This window comes from Achroia grisella, unplaced genomic scaffold (genome assembly GCF_030625045.1).
Source record: "Achroia grisella isolate CSIRO2021 unplaced genomic scaffold, CSIRO_AGI_Agris_v1 utg109, whole genome shotgun sequence".
In the NCBI taxonomy this organism is placed as follows: domain Eukaryota; kingdom Metazoa; phylum Arthropoda; class Insecta; order Lepidoptera; family Pyralidae; genus Achroia; species Achroia grisella.
In genome coordinates this window covers 5,342,897-5,363,869 of record NW_026712573.1, presented here as the reverse complement: position 1 = coordinate 5,363,869, position 20,973 = coordinate 5,342,897, and the positions used below count along the sequence as shown (strand labels likewise).

General features: G+C 33.1%; 3 protein-coding genes across 10 annotated transcripts in view; 1 reads left to right on the top strand and 2 right to left on the bottom strand.

Moving 5' to 3' along the window:
• The window catches only part of LOC131845934 (T-box transcription factor TBX1-B-like), a 31,615-nt gene extending 19,112 nt beyond the window's left edge, over window positions 1-12,503 (top strand). For 3 of the 8 annotated variants that reach the window (XM_059195101.1, XM_059195136.1, XM_059195143.1), the window contains exons 2-9: window positions 704-828; window positions 1,907-2,020; window positions 2,426-2,679; window positions 3,243-3,399; window positions 3,965-4,120; window positions 5,099-5,166; window positions 11,261-11,410; window positions 11,950-12,503. In XM_059195101.1, the coding sequence (XP_059051084.1) occupies window positions 704-828; window positions 1,907-2,020; window positions 2,426-2,679; window positions 3,243-3,399; window positions 3,965-4,120; window positions 5,099-5,166; window positions 11,261-11,410; window positions 11,950-12,007 (1,082 nt within the window). In that variant the 3' untranslated portion in view covers window positions 12,008-12,503. The remainder of the gene's footprint in view (window positions 1-703; window positions 829-1,906; window positions 2,021-2,425; window positions 2,680-3,242; window positions 3,400-3,964; window positions 4,121-5,098; window positions 5,167-11,260; window positions 11,411-11,949) is intronic. The other 5 variants (XM_059195109.1, XM_059195151.1, XM_059195129.1 and 2 more) reach the window with 4 other exon arrangements.
• Window positions 12,504-16,018: 3,515 nt separating this feature from the next.
• Window positions 16,019-17,701, bottom strand: LOC131848018 (uncharacterized). Its single transcript, XM_059197762.1, has 2 exons — window positions 17,663-17,701; window positions 16,019-17,215 (listed from the first exon to the last, which is right to left on the bottom strand). The coding sequence occupies exons 1-2, from the start codon at window positions 17,699-17,701 to the stop codon at window positions 16,019-16,021; spliced, it is 1,236 nt and encodes a 411-aa protein (XP_059053745.1).
• A 592-nt stretch (window positions 17,702-18,293) lies between these two features.
• On the bottom strand, window positions 18,294-20,843 carry LOC131848345 (uncharacterized). Its single transcript, XM_059198166.1, has 3 exons — window positions 20,757-20,843; window positions 19,579-19,639; window positions 18,294-19,069 (listed from the first exon to the last, which is right to left on the bottom strand). Exons 1-3 carry the CDS (start codon window positions 20,841-20,843, stop codon window positions 18,294-18,296), a joined length of 924 nt encoding a protein of 307 aa, XP_059054149.1.
• Window positions 20,844-20,973: the final 130 nt, after the last annotated feature.

Sequence of the window (20,973 nt, the reverse complement as noted above, 5' to 3'; positions counted from 1 at the left end):
CTGTGGTTATATATGTTTTCTCATAGATATTTATATAATAAAAGTCGATACTTGAACAATTTCTTTGTATGAACTATAACTAAACTAACTCTTATTAATCTCTGAAATTAATTACCCGTAATATTTTAAAATAAGAACACACGTACGTGTTACGTAAAAAGTGCGACGGGCTTGCATATGCGGGAAAAGGACAAAATATTAAAAATGATTATGCAAACAATTGATTGCAAATAATGCGTACTAAACAATAATGCTAGCGGAGTTTTGTGCAAACATTATTCTGTTTAAAATGATGCAAGCCTGTTTTAAAAGCCACGTGACATATGTGTCCAGAAGTCTGAAATACATAAATACACAAATAAATACAGTAATTTCTTTTCTTTTATGTAATCGAATGATCAAGAAGGGCTCAATAGTAAAATAGCAACATTTCAGAGAACTAACTTGTCATGCCTCTATAATTTTACTGCCCTTTTTTTAACATAGAGAAAATCTTCATAGATGCGATCACCTATCCGCGGGAGCGGTTAGGATATGTGAGATCTAAAACTACTCACTAAAAACTCCATGGTGTTACTCAGTATTTCAATGCAAAGTACTTTTGAATTCTACCGGAACTGCTTCCTAATTTGTTGTTTTTATTCTATGGTTATTTTGAATATAGAATAAGTTTTTAGAGACGATTAATTTTTTTTTATTGTAGCAGGCATCGTTCCCACCGGCCAGTGTCCGCGAAGCGGATTCACGCTGTCTCCATCGTTGGCAGAACGCATCGGTCGTGACCACGAGCAGCCCATGTTACAGACACTACACCACCCAATCAGAGAAGTGAGTGTCATAACCTTTACATACTATAAAATTAAGTCATTTCCGCTGTTTGTTCGCTTAGATCTTTTAAACTACGCAACGGATTTTAGTGTAATTTTTAACAATGGATAGAGTAATTTAAAAGGAATCATCCGTGCGAAGGCGGAGCGCGTAGCTAGTAATATTATAAATCCTATATTTATAATACTAGCTACCTGCTCTATCTGTCTCTCTGTTCGTTATAATTCCATAACTAAATAGCTTTATAATAAATGACATGAATATAGATTGTATTTTATCTAAAACAGTAGTTAACAGCTAGTCATGTCATAAAAGTTTTAAAAATTGTGTAGAACTTTTTCATTTAATATAACATAGTCAAATGATCGGTGTTGTACCACAATGCCTTACGATAACCGCGGGTTCGATTCCTCGTACGATACCAACATTTTGCATCCATAAGTATGATTCTTTAATCAACTACAATTTCAGCACTATTCTATAAGGCTGTGCACTGCATACAAATATTATACCTGTATTTATTTATTTGTATTTTTCTCTGGTCATTAATTAATTAATTACTATAGTTATTATTATTTTACTTATGCAGAATAGAATAGATTCTAAAGTATTTTTTTATTTGCTTGTCACTTATATGTTCGACAATTATATCCGTTAGGTACTCGAAGGTTGCGTTGAAAAAATTGATTTTAGCAATACGGCCATCTTAGTGTAGTTATACAAATCTAGTTATACAAATCTTACTATTATTATAAACGCGAAAGTTTGTGAGTTTGGATGAATAGATGCATGAATAAATGTTTGTTACTCTATCACGCTAAACTATTGAACGAATTTTGATGAAACTTTACAGTAATATAGCTTATGCCTGAGAATAACACATGGTCTATAAATTTCACGCGGGTGATATCGCTACTGTATTTATAAATGTTACAATGTAATTTTTCTCTTTTCTGTATAATGCAATTAAATGTAATATAATAAATTAATATTTCTTCTTTATTCTAAATCTAATATTTTTATATAATATAATTAAAATTCTATCTATCTGTTGTTAATGACCAATATCGTTTACCAGAGTTCGTTGTGCGCTCGCAGTACCTACTCCCCGCTGCAGGCGCTCAGTGAGAGCACGTGCCGGGACCACGGCGCCCAGTCGGCACCCCCACCGCAGCCTCCGCCGAGGGTCCAGGTTATTTTCTTATTTTACATCGTAATCATAAAATACATAATGTGCTGACTAAAACTACTGAACGGCTTTTGATGAAACTTTACAGTAATATAGCTTATATATTAGAATAACATATAGGCTATAATTTATAAAGATATGTAAATTTGTAGAAATATATTGATAAATGTCAAGTAAGTGTTATGGAAACGAAGTTGCGCGGCTCAGCTAGTTGACTATATTTATATAAGTGTAATTAGCTGTCTTTAAGACACATTTTTCCAGAGCTCTCAATTGTAAGGGAATGCTTTTAACCATTTTTATTGTTTACTCTGTCTGTTTAAATGTTTTTATTTAACAAAAATCTATGACTCTTTATCTAAGTGTTCACATGTCGTGCTAGACAGACGTACAAAACTTGAAGAGCAGTTTTCCACACAGGTTTCCTCACAAAACGTGACACTTCACCCTGCGGTGGCCAGATGCACCGCATCATTAGAGTTAGCAGCTCTATGGAGGAGTTTCCACGAGCTAGGAACCGAGATGATAGTGACGAAGGCCGGTCGGCGCATGTTCCCCGCGCTGCAGGCAAGACTTGCCGGGCTGTTACCGAATGCTGATTATTTGTTGCTGGTCGACTTCGTGCCGCTCGATGATAAAAGATACCGCTATGCTTTTCACAGGTAAGATAACATTAATATTAATTATGGTGTTGGATGGTGTCAATATAAAACTGTACAGAAAACATTAGGAAAACATATTATTATCTTCTTTTTATATATAAAAACGTGTGTTAGTCTGGCTAAAATTCAAGAATGGCTGTACCGATTTAGCTTATTTTGGTTTTGAAATAATTGTAGAACTCAAAGGAAAGTTTAGTGGTGAGAAAATTGCGATATGAAAAAAATGCGTTTAAAATAGTAAAAACAACAATTTTATTTTCCTTTACAAACTGTTCGTAGATGTGAAATAGGTATTCAGAAATGTATTGCGTAAATAAACTTCAAAAAATCTTTGATATATTATTTAATTCTGAGGCGAAACGGAGTCTGCGGGGCGAGCTAGTGTAATAAATTTCTGAATGGGTGAATTTTTTAATTCATTTTATAAAATTAGAATAAGAGGCATGACATCTGTTTTAATACGCATTCAGTTGATGTATGAAAACTCTATGAAAACAAGTTTTGATTTTATCGCGAATATACAGGCCGGATGTTCTTTAACATGTATAATTTATTGTTTTTAGTTCAAGCTGGGTGGTTGCGGGTAAAGCGGACCCGGTATCACCTCCCAGGATACACGTGCACCCGGACTCCCCCGCGCCGGGCTCCCACTGGATGCGCCAGCTTGTCTCATTTGACAAACTGAAGTTGACTAACAATCAACTTGACGACAATGGACATGTGAGTCACTTTTAAAAATACACCTAATCTTAATAATTTAATTTGATAGATCGATAAAAAACTTTCTTTTCAAATTTTTACTTAGTTTATAATTACTGTCCTGCAAAACTCCTGTCGGGGTTTGTGTGTAGACAGACAGACTGCAGACTCTTATTTCTTATTATAAGTTCTCTCTTATCTATTTTAACGCATACATAAAATACAGTATTCCGCTTTTACAATATATATTAGATTAAATTAGGAAAATGTTTTTTATATATTTTATAGGTTAGTATATATGTTTTTCATATTTTTTTATTTTATAATCTATACAAAAGGATTTATATCTATTTTGATTTTTAAAATCTTGGTACATTTTATTAAACATTTCGGGAATTTTAATTGCTTATTATATATAACTAGGGCTGTACCATACACATGTTGGTTCAATTAATAAAACACTAAGACTCAGACAGGCCTCCACAAATACTAACACAATAATACACTTAAATTCGACATAACTATTACTTATTTCATAAAGGAATTGTAAGGTCGTTGTAATTAAACGAAGTTGAATCCTGAACAGATAATACTAAACTCGATGCACCGCTACCAGCCGCGGCTTCACGTGGTCTACCTCCCCGCAGAAGGACAGAGTACAGCGCCTGGTACCGTCCCTTACCGGACCTTCGTATTTCCAGAGACAGGCTTCACCGCGGTCACAGCATATCAAAACCATAGGGTGAGTTAACAACAAAAGTGCAGATGTGCAATTATGATATGTGGTTATAGTAGAATGCTCATCCATAAGAGTATTACATGGTATATAATATAATAACTAGATAATGCAGAATAAACGAACGAAAGGCGACCGTTTAATATATAACAAATATGTATATATTTATTCATTCTTTATTTCACCAGCGTAAAGTAAAGTAAATTACGATGGAAAATTAAGGAATGTATAAATGATAATAATGTTTTTGTAGAAAATATCTAACTTAAAATTCATAGCGCTAACAATGGTATCGGATTTAACAGAGATTAATTGCGTAGCGGTTTCTATGTTGATTGTCGCATACCTAATCCTTGTTGTTAATTAAATGTAAGTAAATCAATATTTATTTACAAGAGCAAAACACAAGTTTCTTGCTTATTCTTCTTGTGATGAATCTGCATTCCGAATAAGACTTAAAAAAACATAACTAAACTACTAATAAAAAAACTTGACTATTTAAAAGTGCTTATATTAAGATTATTTGAATAAAGATTATTTCTATTCTATTCTATTCTATTCTATTCTAGAAATAAAATAGAGTAATAAGATATAGAGAAGACAGATAGTGGTAGCACATTGAGATCTAAAGAAAAAAACAGGATAAATTAGGTCTTATCTATTCTTTTTTTTTAATTTACTCACTAAAATTGTACTGTTGTATTGCGACATTCACAATCAAAAATAAATAACTTTATTTAAATATGATAAATACGAAACTCATTACATTATTATTTCTTTCATCAAGAAGGTAGTGAAAATCTGGTACAAAAATTTGAACTTTTATAAGTTCAAATTTCTGTACCAGATTTTCACTGCTGCCGACTTGATAATAATATCAATCTATAATGAAATCCATGCCAGCAGCGCAGCGGAATTCAGCTAGTATTTTGTATAATTCTCGTTCATTCGATTTGCTAAAATTATATTTTTCTTCAATTACAGATAACACAATTAAAAATAGCGAGCAATCCATTCGCAAAAGGCTTCAGAGACTGCGATCCAGATGATTGGTGAGTGTCTAATTATTTTCTAAACAACTTGTTCTATTTATAAATGATATTTTTTAAATTATATTTTGTGTATTCCAAATTTCATGACGTTTGATTCAGTCACTAAAAAAGGTAAGAAATAAACTAGTTTTCAGATATATTATTGTTAGTCCTACTGTAAGCATTACTGGTAGTTTTATATTTTACTTTTCCATATTTATAATACACTATTTTATATCCATTAAATTTGTTTATTTGTTTGATTGTTAAAAATTGAGCATATTAAACAGATCAAGGAAAAAGTTGGAGTCGTGTTGTATCAATAACTAAAGAGATTGATGGAAAATTATGGAGTATGACAATAGCAGCACCGATAAGAGCGCGGAATTTACGAGAAATTATGAATTAATTATATAAGTAGTTATTTAGGTTTCACAAACATCTTTAGACATCTATTAATCTATATATGTTTAAATGTTACGACATTACGTATCTTTGTGACAGAAATATGATGTAAAAAATAAGTACGACGTAGTTCAGTGGAGATATTTTCATAAAATATGCGACATTTGATGTTCCAGTAAACGAAACCACATTCCGTTAACTACCCCATGTCACAACACCACTCGTGAATCAACCAGAGAGAAATGAATGTGTTATTTACAAAGTTAACCATGGAACATACATTTCAACAGCCGGTGACAATTTACTTTTACGACTTGGCCATAGAGTAAAGAGTTACGCGACAGTTATGGCGGACACGCCTCGTTTCCCGCTCTCCAAAAAAAAAGAACATTATGGAATTTATTATCTCTGGAATGTGTAGTTTCCGCTAAATTAAACCAAAATGTTTAGTTAATAAGCTGATATAAAATTTAATTGGTCCTTTGATGTGATAATGATCGATTCCTTTTAAAAGTAAAAATAAACTCAACTTCTATTTTATTGATTTGGTGTTTCCGATTAAGAAGTATCCAATAAATACAATATGAGTATATTATATATTAGGTCTCATATGTTAATGTGATTTCTTGATAACGATAAAAAATTAGGTGTTTTCTGTGAAAGGAATAATTTATTTGATAGCTATGTTAATTTTGGATAGGCTTCTCAGTATTGTATGTACATATTGGACGGCCTCGGTGGTCTGGCGGTTTAACACAGCGCTTTATTTCCGATGATTGCGACTTCGAATGCCCGCATGATGTAAACATTTTGTAATTATAAGTGTAATTGTTTGCATTGGTCTGGATGTTTTATATATATATTATGTTCGTATTTACAAAAATACAATAACAAACGCTGTTTAGTTTAAGACTGGATTTTCTTTACTGTTCGTCTTTATTCGTTATTTAGATGCATTATTATAAAAATTAAGTATTTATAAAGAAAAAACGTCATTACCCAATTTAATGTACATTAGATATTAAGGAGGACAAACAGCTATACATACACGACTAGCTCTACTCAGACTCTACCTAAATATGAATTCTAATATTAACCTTCTATTAAATGTATTAAAAACCTACCTGTACAAATCTACTGATTGGAGGTGAATACATTAGCGTCTGTTTTTTATCCAATCGCGCGTCGGCCCGGAGCATAAGATTTATCTTTTATCTACTCACTCACCCATCACGGGTATTTTGATCGTTTACATAAAGATTGCACATTATGTAAATGGTACAGTTAAACGAATAAGTGTTTATTAATTTTTTAATCTCAACAAAACTGTAAGCAAACATTAAACAAAATTGCGTGCATAAATATTACAGGCAGATAAGCTCAAAGTATATATATACTTAAAAAGCGAAATGTTTCAGTTAGTGATTATTTAAAAAAAAGATATAGATTTACAAATATTGTCGATATTTGCATTGAGCGAGTCTTTTAACTTATTTGCGTTTAATTACAAACTTGTAGGTATATACGCAAATTATTATTAATTTGCGTATATAGTAATACACCGTCAGCTATTTTTTTTAATTTGATTTGGTATTAAGTAATCTATGCCGATAGCATTATTTCATAATATTATTATTTTATTTATTTCATTTAATTTCGCTCAATTTTGCTAATTTTCTTTGCATTATAATTTTCTTATACCAATGATAAGCTAATAATAAGCACTAAAAATATTTAACAATTAACGAAGAAATCCCGTGACTAAACAAACATACACACAAAAGCTTCAAACTAACACAGGACTTCTCATTTTCTGAAATCGGACAAAATAGAAATTCGTCGCTACAAATATCAAACATGTAAGGTAAATTTCACGGTGACTGTACATTTACAATAAACAATCAGGCGCTCTGCGCTTGCGCAGCACGTTTGTTTACACTACAGTTTACTGCCGTTGCGGCCACTGCATTGGCCGTCCCACGGCCGTAAATCTTTGCCGCTGTTATTCCAAGCCGTACGCTGCCGCAAACTGCATTCTGTTTTATATACAAACTGTGGTTAATTTACGTCTAGCGAAAGTAGCCAATAGTGAAATAAGACTAGCGTCTCGTGTGCCAATACCTATCGCTTATAGGCTAATGTATCCATTATTTAATAATAGCTCCGTACCTGCACTGTTTGATATACTAGCGACCCGTTTTGGCTTTGCATGATTTGCAGAATTGTATATTATACACTAAAAATTTCCTCAGAAATTACCTTTAAACGTTTTTGAGTTTTAGTCGTTTGCAAATATACGGGCACTCTCTACTGGAGACTTTTTTTTATAAAGAATATTACTTATTGATCATTGGTACTAGGGTTCATTCCCGGGAATTCTCGGGTCGAGAATTCCCGGGAAATCCTTGGGTTCTGTTCCCGGGAAATCAAGCTCGAGAAAAGTCGAGAACTCGAGAAATCAAGTAGCTATATAGAAATTAAATTGCCGTTTGTTGTATTGCGTGGCGGCGCAATAATACAAGATATTAAGTTTATCTTTGATGTATTTTTTTTTGTTTTACAGAAACTATTTTTGTTTACAAGTTTAAGGTAGATTTTTTCTAAATAACCAGCCAAAAATGGTGCTGTCATTATAAATATAAGTCTGAATAATATTAGGTCCTAATATATGAAAGTGGTGTTTTGTAAGGGAGTAACCTGAAGTATTTTTTTTTTCAAATTATAACATGTTTATTTAATCAAACTATGTACCATTGCTATTTATGCACTTTTGCCATATCGTAGGTATTTCATTAATCCCTTTACTGAAAAAAACATTAGAAAGGGAACATTTGGACATATCAATAAAATCTTTGGACTTTGGACTGCCCCATCGGATTTGAATTTTTTCCCAATCAGTTATCCAAATTTCGAAAAAAATGGTAATTTGTTGGAGCAAGATCCGGAGAGCAATTGTAAAGTCTTAAATATTACAATTGAATCTCTTCTAATTTGGTAACTGTCTGTTGTGCAGTGTGTGATCTAGCGTTGTCCTGAAGCAGCAATGGCCTACGGCGATTGACCAGCCTCGGTTGTTTAGCAGCTAGCTTTTCCATTATAGTTTCTCAATTGCTGACAACACACATCTGCCGTAATCATCTGACTAGATTTAAGAAAGCTGAAGTGAACAACACCGAAACTAATCCACTAAACGCTCGCAAGTAACTTTTTTTGGGTCAATTTTCGTTTGGGGCAGGATTTGATTGGTTTGCCAGGGTTCAGCCATTGCGATGAGCGTTTCCAATTATGATACAAGATCCACATCATCACAGGTAATGATTCGATTTAAATCCCTTTATTATTATGCGGGTTGACTGATGTAACGCAGCAGTCTACGCGCGTTTGTCGATCGAAACGCGAATTGTCTACTCAATTCATGAGGGACCCACCTTTTAAGCTTTTTCACCCTCCCAATTTGCTACAAGTGGATTAATACAGTTTTGTCACTAACACCGCAACCTGCAACTAACTCGGACGTGGTTTGCGATGGATCTGCATCATAATAGCCTTCAATTCTTTATTACCAACATTAGACTCCAGCCGCCCACGGGGATTGTTTTGCAGGTGAAATTTCCAGAACAAAAAGGTTGCAACCAAAAATGTATTGTGTTTTCTTTTGCGACACCACCACTATACATATCATTAATCCTTCGAGCCGTTTCTGCAGCACTAGTGCCATGGCGGAACTCGTACTTGTACTTGTAAATGACGCGATATTTTAGGTTTTCCGTTTTGTAAGCTGAGTGACCCAAAGAAAAAACCAAGCATATGTATTACGGTTTTCGTAAAACAAATGCATGAGTGAATAGCTGTATAAATTTGAAATTGAAATTTCTAACCAAAGAGGAGATATTTAAGATCAAAGTGGCCAGTACGACAAAACGCTAATTTCATATGTAAGAACCTAATATATTTCAGTATTTAAAAAAAAATTTGCTTATTCATAATATGTATAATGTTTTTAAATATACCTACTCAATAAAAGTTTTATAATTAATTTTATATTTAATATTTAACAAAAAATGCAGTGGTTTTCGTCTCAAATGGAACCACTGAGTTTTTTGACGTTATCGGAACCAAATAATATGAGAAAACGTACGTAAATGTAAATTTCTCGACAACCCGAGAAGACCCGAGAAATTAACCTCGAGAATTCTCGAGACCCGAGAAATTGAAAAGCTCGAGAAATCATGAACCCTAATTGGTACATAAAATAAAAAAATAAAATTTGTAGATTTTATCTATCTTGTTATGATACGTAGGGGTAAGGGTGAAAAAAGCATATTGCAATATTGCAATTTTATAGAAATACCAATCTAACATCCCAGATCTTGGATCTAAGAACAAAATCTCTCATGCCTACTAGATATTAATTTACATTGTTAAAGTAGGTAATGTTTTAAAAATATGATTCTGTCATACCTGATACCTGATAAAGTCATACGAAAGTAAATAATATCGATTTTAATAACGAAAATAATGTTATTATTGCAAAGCTCTAAAAAGTAGATTATTTTAAAACCTCCTTTCCAAAGTCGGTGGAACGCTTGTATCTTCTGAGGATCAAACCACTACTAAGTTACGATAAATCCTAATTTTAAACTTTGTTCTGCTTTAAAATAGAAACACCTTTGTTTGTTTAAATCATAAACAAACAAATTATTTTGGAGTGTTCTAAATTTAAGTACTTTTAAAGAAAATATTAATAGGATTACGTAAATGGTTTTGCCGACGTATTAAACTAAACAACCGATACATTAATTATATATCGAGACAAGTAAAACGATTCCCCATATGCGCAAACATTTACGACTTGAGTGGGACAAAAAATGTTTATCATATTTTTTTCTCGCTCCTGCTTCCTGGTAGAGGCGATTAATAATCCTGCCCGTGACGTATTACTGCCATTTGTCGTTGGTTGTCAAAATAAAGTATTAACACGAAGACCGTAATACGACTCCGCCTACAGGGCGGGCGTACAGTCCTATCATTATAAAATGATCATTAAAATTTAAAAAAAGCATTTATACAACAGGATATTTTTTTATTAATTGAGACATATGCTGACAGTATATAGCAACAATTACTTAGGATCACGATTGTATGTTTGCCCGTATACGAATGTATGAGATGTTAATACAGATAAATATGCACAAAGCTACGAACACTAATAAAGTATACAGTACGCAAGTTTGTTTGTTTTTGATGGATGGATGGATGGACGCGTCATAATTTTACTTAACGCTAAATGCAAAATGAATTTATATTTAAATTATGACATAAATTTGATGATCTAATCATGTCAATTATATAAAAAGCGATGAAAACACCTAAACCACTAGGTTTTTGCTTTGTTTAGTTACCAGAGAACAATGTAAAATGTGAAATTGGGTGAAGTAAAACTATTATTATTATTATGAATACATATAAATAAAATTGGAAAGTCCGTTTGTAATATTGAAATAACCGTTTTTTACTACATGCATATGAATATAAATACGGTACATATACAAAAATAGCATATTTACAGTTTTTGTCTGTCTGTCGTATGTTCCGGCTAAACTGTGAAATGGCTGGACTGGCTGGAAATAAAGTTAAATTCCACGCGGACGAACGGGAACAGCTAGTCATATATATAATGATAATGAGGATCATAATTCCCATTTGGCAGCCCCCCGGAACAGACGCAGCAGCGCGGCACCCCCCGGCGAGGCGGCCGCGAGCCGTCTGCGGCGGAGGCGTGCCCGCAGCTGTCGCAGCCGTACGCGGGCGAGCCCAGCGCCTGCGGACCGCTGTACGCCGCGCACGCGCATCCAGTCCGGTAAGAACTTGTTTCTTATATAAAAGTAAATGAGACACTTTACTTTATCCCCTCCGATTTCGATCCCCGTTGGAAATACGGCCTGAGCGGAGGTTCGAACCCCTAGCAGTACCCTCAGATTTAAGTGGTATTCGTTAGGCGGGAGCTGGCCTTCAGCCGCTCTATAAGTCCTTTCGTGGGTAGGTAATCCGAAAAAAAAACTGCTTTACTTCAGTAATCGCGAGTTCAATGTTTGTATGTTTTATATGTATAATATGTATTAACATATAAAATATATAAATATAAATCAACGCAAGCTCTGGAACTTACATGGCGCTGTGTCTTACTTACATTGTCCTGAGATATTATATTGTTATGGTATATTATGTCGGGAATATGCTCACCCTTGCCACATTGAATACAAGTATACCCAGCGAAATATGGGCATGTCAAGTGTGGTATTCACTACAAAGTCGACAATTAGCAATGTCTCTAATTATCCTATCGAGGATTACAGTCGTAACAATAGATTTATCTTATTTATTCTTAAATCTTTGCAGGTACCAACCTCATACAGGACATAACAGTGCATATAGCGCATATTATGCCCACAGATAGCCAATGACTAGGTTTGGCTAACCTGTAGTGATATAAAGACAGCAGGGCAAGGGCGCCCCAAAGCTTGAGAAATACATCCGGTTGAATGTACATATGTACGAAGTTACCTTTTCATAACGTGACCATATATTATTGTCAAAGTGAGACACTTAAAAACAAGTATTTATTTACATATGTTTCATCTGCAAGGGCTCCACTGTTGTGTTTACTTGGATATTACTTACAACTGAAAGCGGGATGTCCTGCCGAAAGTGCGTTAGTTGGTCACGTTATTTTTACAATGCAAAGGGAACAATGATAGAAGAAATAAATATCTCTAAGTAGGTATCTGATTTTGTTATCACTTTTATATAAAGTTAGATTTGATTGGGAAAACGAGTTAAATAAAAAAAAACAAGGCAATAAGTTGTCTCATACATTTATATATCTCTCTTAATTTTGTTACACGAAAATTATATCAAATTGAAATCTAATTTAATTGTTTGTGGTAAAGAAACATGTAATTCACATTTGTACTAATTTTCTAAAAACTATATTTCTTTAGTTTATATTAGGTAAGTGGAACAAATTAAAATAAAAACAATAAATTAATAAATACATTTTTAAAATAATAATTCGATAAAGTTCTTCTCTTATTGGTTTGTATAACTTAAAACAATAGACAAAAATTATAACAACTTCCATTGAATATTTTTATCTGTGTTTGAAATAAATATTGTGCCATATCTATTGTATGCAACTGTAGATATATACTTACATTATAGGAATATGTGTATAGTAATTAAATTTGTTTTTATTTTTAAATAAAAATCAAACAGTTTTATAAGATTAGGTGTATTAATTTATGTACTTAAATTTAATTTAAGTTTTACTGTACTTTATTGAAATATGTCAAATAAATTGTGAAATAATTAATTAGAAATAAAATGGTTTACAATTTTAACACAGTTTCATGGAAATAAATAAAATTACGAATAATTAATGGAAAGGAAATTATTAAGAAGATTGACATAACGAGAGCTTAATTATATAACGTTGTTACTAACAATTGTCTTTTGAAACAGATTAAAATTTACAATTTTTAATTACAAATATAAAATTTCACAGTTGCAATTGCGAAGCGTACAACTCAGCTTGTATTTGTAACTCTGAAATGGTAGATATATAGAAAATCAACAAATCGATTTTATATAGGTATCTTATTGAGTTACTTTTTATTTTGCTACCGCTACTATTATTATTATTATTTTATAAATTTCTGACTGTTATTGCCTCTACAATCATATTGAGATAAATGTTTCGACTCTAAATGAGTCATCATCAGAAAATAACTGAATGTAACTTGGAAATAAATAGCAATTTGGAATATGTTTTATTTAACAAAAGTTCATTGGGAAGTTTTAGTTCTTTGGGAAAGGCCTATATCCAATAGTGGATAGACACAGGCTGATGATGATGATGATGAACAAAAGTTCTATTACTTTTACACTTATCTCTAAATTGTTGTTGTAACCAAATTTATATAGCCTAACTACGATTGAGAATTGTTAATAACAGCGTCCTATTATTAAAGATCTGGTAACTCTCTCCTCTCTGGTATCTCTTCACTTGTGATTGCCTATTATTAGATCGAATTTATTAAATACAAAATATATTAAATATATAAAACAGAATTATTAAAATATGTTCTTAATTAAACTATTTCCAACATGATTACTTGAGATATTTTTCAAGTTGTTTTTTTAATTACGTTTTACTTCACGCCTATTTCATAGACAACTGATATATGTGGTCTATGTACTTTGTTAATTGATAAGTGATATTTATTAATGTTTCATAGTATGCCTTCTTTGTTTTGTTTATGCCAACCGCATTCATATTATTTTGGAGTGTGGAGATTTCAATAATTCTGCAATATAAAAGTACACTTTAATATTTTTGTCAATAGCTTTATGCAATGTATTATTTCAAAAGATCTATCTGTCATACAATTTTTTTTACAAATCTATTAGTACAAACAATAACAAAGCTCCACATGTCATGTTGATATGATCAAATTACTTTTGAACTATCACGTTTAGATATTATTAATATAGGTAGTTTGGTTTTAATAGTTGAGAATACGGCTTGTGCAATCAGATAGAATTGTTGAATGAGGTAAATATTGTATTTACTATTTAACGGCCTCGGTGGTATAGCGATTTACTACACCGCCTTACTTTCCTATGATCGCGGATTCGGGTCCTCGTATCATGCAAACATTTGTATTCATGACTACAATTGTTTGTACTGGTCTGAGTATTTTCTAGTTATATTACATAATATGTTTTTATAAAAAAACGTATGCAATTTTTATCTGTTATCTAGTACCGATAACACAAACACTGCTAAGGTTTAAACTAGATGGCGCTGTGTAAATTTACTGTGTTATTATTGTCATCAGTTAATTATTCATGTTAAGATCCAACTAACTTATATATTGAAATATATATGAATGTAGATGGATATAAGGGCAGAGGAAGGCCAAAAAGAGATGGATGGATTCTGTGAAAGATGATATGGCAAGAAAGGGAGTGAATAACGAGATGACTGCGAACGGGAGTAATGGAAGAGTAAATAATACACCGACCACAAATGAATGGGATAAGGAAGAAGCAGATGATAATGATGATGATGTTGAGATCCAACTAATTATATTAATAATGTTAACATACTATATGAATAAAAATTATACCAAAGTTAAGCAAGCAAAGATTACCTTATTGTGTGAATGAGGGATAGTCAAAAAAGGTTGTCTGTTGCACTGATGTTTTTGAATGTTTTAAAAAAAATTGTGTATGAAAACGAGTGCCTTTAATGTGATAAATAATATTCTATGTTATATTTAGTGCAGAATAAGGTGTTGCCATAGCATAGGGATGATCGATATTCATCGATGCTAAAAGAATGCAACTTTCTCACATAGACGTGAATTAGTTGTACTAGATTTGTAGTAGCTAACTTTTTTTGTTGGATTCTTTTGGATCGATATTTTAAAATCGATGATCCCTACCATAAAATAAATATTAGCTATCTATTGGTTTTATTTTAGTCATATCTGTATTATTATACCAAAGTTTAACCAAAGGATGTCATACATACAAATATGATTAATTTAGTAAATATGTTTGTATATTTATTGAAATCTATTAAATTTGCCTTAAGTACAATATTTCTTTTATTTTGTCACGACCTGAGATCATTATTGTAACCTTAGTATAGATATTTCTAATAAACTATTATATTATATATGTATAGGGTATAAATATATACAAGGAGCAACAGCTTCAGCAACATCACTTACTAACTGATGCATGTTGTATAAAGCCTAACAAAATTGTTTACATTTTTTTGCGCTTGTTCACAATTGTACACTTTATATAAACGGAACATTTACCATGACTAGTACGAGTTCTAGTCGACAAGGACGTTTGAAACAGCGTCGAAATATCGGGAGCTCATAACCAATATTGTCATATTAAATATTCCGTTTATATTATAACTATCGCCTCATCCCGGTTTCGTACGGATGCATTACAACTTTTTGTATTTCTGGGCTTGTTCTATATTATAACACGCACTTGTTCTGTATTATACATTTAAACCTTTCTTTTGAATCACTCTATCTATTCCTGTAAACTGCATTAAAATCCGTTGCGTAATGCGAACAGACAACGGAAGCGAATTTGTTTTTATACTATGTAAAGATATGTAAAATTACGGTATTTTATATCTATCTTTGCCTGGTCATGCAATGTCTCTTATAAGGTAAACAAATTAGATGAGAAAAAACAAACAGAGTAGGTAAGGTAAGGTAAACACTGATACGAAGATATTAGTAACATCAAACTAAAGAAATTAATTAAATCTCAGGCAATATATTCTCAATTATTTGTCTATGTAATATATTGTACAAAATTTGTTTATAAAAATATTCTTACTTAAGTGACAATGTGAAGCAATTTATAATCTTCACATTAAAAAGAAATAGTATTGCATTTGTTGGGGAAGTTTCTCCACTTCGGGTGTTTTGAAATGCGATTTTTCTGATATTGTGTAAGTCATTACATGGTTCACTGTGCTTGAACCTGGTTCATCTCCATGGTCGACGTAAACCTTAGAAGTAACTGTTTCTTCGTATTCTTCCCCAACCAAAATTGGTTCAGGTTCAACAATCTCTTCAATTGGCAGGACTATAGTAGTTGTAGTTGTAATAGGCTCTACAGGAGAATATTGAGGATGGTACTCTTGGCCGGGGAAGAATGTAAACGGTTCATAGAAGTTTGGCATTTGACTTACTGGGTTGTAGTGTTGATGTACTGGAGGAGAAACTATTTGGGACTCTGGGTAATAATAGTTTTGGTGAGGCTGATGGTCGTACTGATGATGATTCATATTTTGCGGTACATTCTGAATAATTTCAGGAGAATACTCATGATGTGGCAGCGTATTGTATTGAGCAATAATTTCTTCTTCAGGAACATTAACAGAATAGACATAGTATGCATCTGTCTTAGTCGGATTTTCTGTATACTTTTGTTCAACTGGTACGAATTCAACGGGATCTTGTGTGATGTTATTAATTTTCAAGACATCATTAAGGATAGATGACATTTCCTTGACTTGATCATTCGCAGCGGTAGCTAAATCAGTCAGTATTTCAGGGTCAGGGTTGAACTCTATACCGTATTTGTCTGCTATTTCCTGAGCCGTCATCATTTTATCTATGGCAACATTTTGGTATTCATTATTGGATTTGATATGTCTTAATAATCTCATAACTAGTTGAGAACTATCCATGGGGTTTTCCGCTGATCTTTTCTTTCTTAAGCTGTTTTCTTCAAGATCTTTATCGCAGTCTTTTAAAGCGAAACGGAGAAGATTAGCCATTTCACTTTGAATTGCTAGAGAAATTTTATTGGCCATGTCTTTGATGTTTTCTACCTTTTCTTCGTCTGGTTGGTCTAACTCTGTCATTTGTGTCATCATAGCAACTGATGATGATGGGAACAAATTCATATCTGCAGGCATCAGAGCTATATTCAGCCAATCTTTGTTTATGTTTTTGATCTCTGTTAATGAATCTATATTTGGGATTTCTGTTACCACGTCAGGGGTCGTTTCTTCGGGCTTATGAACTTCTTCATTGTCAGCAAGTGTGAGAGAGCTCTAAAATAGAAATAGCTTTTATGTGAATTTACTTCTATTACTGTAGCAAAAATAAAATAAAATGGTTTTAAAATTTTAATATTTTGTGCTTTAATGAAGCTACAGACAGATTAGTTGTTAACGAATTCATAAAATGATATACGTAATCTTTGAGTTACAGTTACAATACAAATATAAAATCATTTTTTTTTCTTTTCATTAGTTTCTCTTTTATTATTTTTGATAAAAATAAAAGGTATTTATTCTAATGGAGATAGCCTTCATTTTCGACTGTTTATTTAGGAATTTACCTCCAAGTAAACCTTTATTTAAAAAATAATAAGCATATCACTTGTTGCTACAATGTATACTAACTAAATTAATTCAAAATATTAACTGCGATGAACTTAGCCATTATACGTTGACCTTTAATACTCGGATTCATTGTAATAATTTGAATATATTTACCTGAATTAATAAAACCAAAAATAGATAGAAGGGCGCCATGGTGTCATCCAGGATAATGTGACCCATACAACAAGACCTGACCTGTTTTATATACTTCGTTATCACAAACATTATTGTAACTTGTGTTACGAAGTAGATTAGGTAATTACAAAATTTCTAATAATTTCTTGAAATATATTTATTTTGTAATTGCTTATTTGTTCATTATTTTATCTGTACATGCCTTAGTTAATACTAAGATTTATTACGCCGATATACACCCAAACCCCCAAGGTCGTGAGTTTGACTCTGATCGATACCAAAAAATCTGTGTGACACTTTATTAGACTGATACTTCGGTGATCTAAACACCGACAACAAATCAACATTTATCAGAGGGACGGTATTCGGCTCACCCACAGTCAGGTTGAATTCAAATTTACTGAGCCAAATGTGGCCATATCAAGTTTTGGGTTCACCGCATACCCTTAACATGTAACCTCATTTATGATAATAGTCTTGAAGGTATAATAGTATCGTAATAAAACAACAATTGTTTTTTATTATTGTATAAATTCTAAAAGATATTATTTAATGAATATACAAAATATTTTAATAGAAATAAATTATCTTTTTATAATAACTAAATAATTTAAGCATAATAAGGTGGTGGAACTATATCATGCGAGTAGGGTACTGGTGAATATGACGGTATCATTGTATTAGGTGTAGGGTAGGCGGGTAAAGGTTTCGGAGTGTAAGGAGGGGGTGTGTATGGCACAGGTGAAGTCGGGCATGGGGCAGCATGGGGAGGAGGATATTGAGGTGTGTGGGGACAGGGTGGGACTGGGGAATGTGGGTATTCAGGATAGGAGTAAGCAGAACTACATTCGCAAGGTCTTGGTGGGATTGACGGCGGTGGCAGCGGTGGGGGTGATGAGTATTGTGGATATTGGTGAGGAGCGGCTGGTGCTGGGGTATGTGGGTAGTGACTAGTGCTGGGGTAAGATGGCGGAGGAGGTGGGGGTGAATGCGAATAAGGCGGAGGGTAGGGGTAATGTTCATAACTGTAGGGTTGAGGACAGGAATGAGGCGGGGGAACTGGGGTACTTGAATGCGTGTATTCTGGCGGGGGATTTTCGTAAGAACGTGGGTAGTACGCGTCATATGTAGTTGGTGTGGTCGTTGTAGATATTGTGATTGTAGGGTTTCCGGTAGATGGCGGTGCTATAGCCACTTGAGTTGGTGATGATGGAGGCGCCGAGGATACATATACAACTTGAGGTGAACCACTCGACGTAGTTGAGTAACTAGGTGGCGGGTACGTGTAAGTCATTTCGTAAGAAACTGGAGGGTTGCTTGAAGGTTCCTCGGCTGATGTAGATCTTGTTGAAGAATCAGAACTTGACTGAGATTTCGCTAGGAGCGCTGGAAAGATACATTATTATGAAATTTAGCTGTTATGCAGCTTGGTGCAAGCTGTGTTAAAGTCGTAAGGTGCAGCCATTATAATAGCCTAATCTGATTATTCTCATTAAACTGTTATTGTAAATATAAATAAAAAAAATAATGAGGATAAGTTTTTCGTATAACATGCAGACAGCTCATCTGATGGTAAGTATAATGATTATAATAATGGTAATAATTTTCACCGTTTTTTGCAACATATTTCATATAGTTATATAGTCATGTAGTTTTACAGCTTAAAGCCTTTTTTTCAATTCGAACCAGTAGTTCCTGAGATTAGTGCGTTCAACCAAACAAACACTTTAGTTGTATAATATTAGTATACATTAATCAGTCGTATTTGTTCTCATTTTTATTAAGTTCATGAACATTTAAACGATTTAATTGCAATACGGTCAGCAAAAACAATGACATAATACGCTGACACGGCCGCGTACTAATTGTATTATATATTGTAATTAAATACTTACGTGATGAATACGAGTATAATGCATTGATCATTTGATTCATCCGTTCGTGTAACGATGCCATCTGTGAAATTATTAAAGATTTGTATATAGGTATACTTTTTCAATAAAATAAATATATGAATAACCCTAGACAGTTAACACTGCGACATCCAGTCCCACGAAAGCAGAGATTATGTTTTGGGTACTAGACAACTGATATCATATATATTTTTTGTAAATACATACATGATGTACTCATTTTTTTTTCGGACTACTCTAATGCTGTTGGCCGCAGCTGGCCTTTACAGCTTCAACGGACGTTATAGGCCGAGTGCAGATGGCACTCGAAACTCACGGAAGGACTTATGGAGCGGCTGAAGGCCAGCTCCTGCCTGACGGATACGACTTTATTCTGAGGGCACCACTAGAGGTTCGAATCTCGGCTCAGGCCGTCGTAATTTCGATCCCCGTTTGAATTGGATGGGGGATCGAACGGAGGGGTACTCGTACATAGAATACGCAGAACGTTACAAATAGTCAAACTCATGAATACAAATATTTGCACTATGCGAGGAATCGAACCCATGACCATCGAAAGTAAAGCGGTGTGCTAAATCGCTAGACCAACGTCATTATAGCTATTTAATATTATAAAGTATAACGACCTCGGTGGTCTAGATATTTATTACACAACCATACTTAAAAGATCGCGGTTTGATTCTCACACGACAATAATTTTTATTCGTGAGTATGATTATTTGTATTGGTTTGGGTGTTTTCTATGTACAATGTATATGTATTTAAGTTTTCTATTTATGTCTATAGTAATTAGAACGTAAATGATTTGGCAATATCAAGTATCACGTATTCACATGATGTTTAACAAAATCTCTAATACTTACAATGATCGCTGCTTCGATTCTCATACACTACAATAATTTATATTTATGTGTATGACTGTTTGTATCACTCTGTCTGTTTTCTCTCTGTTAAGTATATTATTTTTGTATTTACAAAAAATATATTTAAGTTATCTAATACCCATAATCATTTTTAGTTTTAAATATCTTTATTTGCCATAAAATTATTCGTGTTAAGACCCGGTTAATAATTTAAACCAGTACTCATAACACAAGCTCTGCTTAATTTGAACCTAGATGGGGCCGTATGGATTGTCTAGGGATATTATTATAACTCACCTGAGATTGTTGAAGCTGATGGCACGTCGACGTTGCAATACTCAACCCAATGCTCAACGCACTGAGCCGGATTAATAACTTAAACATTTTTTAACTACTTTAAAACTATTCAAGTACACAAATCCTCTATGTTCTATATATCATTGTGTATTTAAAAGTTTCACGTTGGTATATAAACAATTATTGGAAAATGAACGTGATCTCGATAGTACGTTAA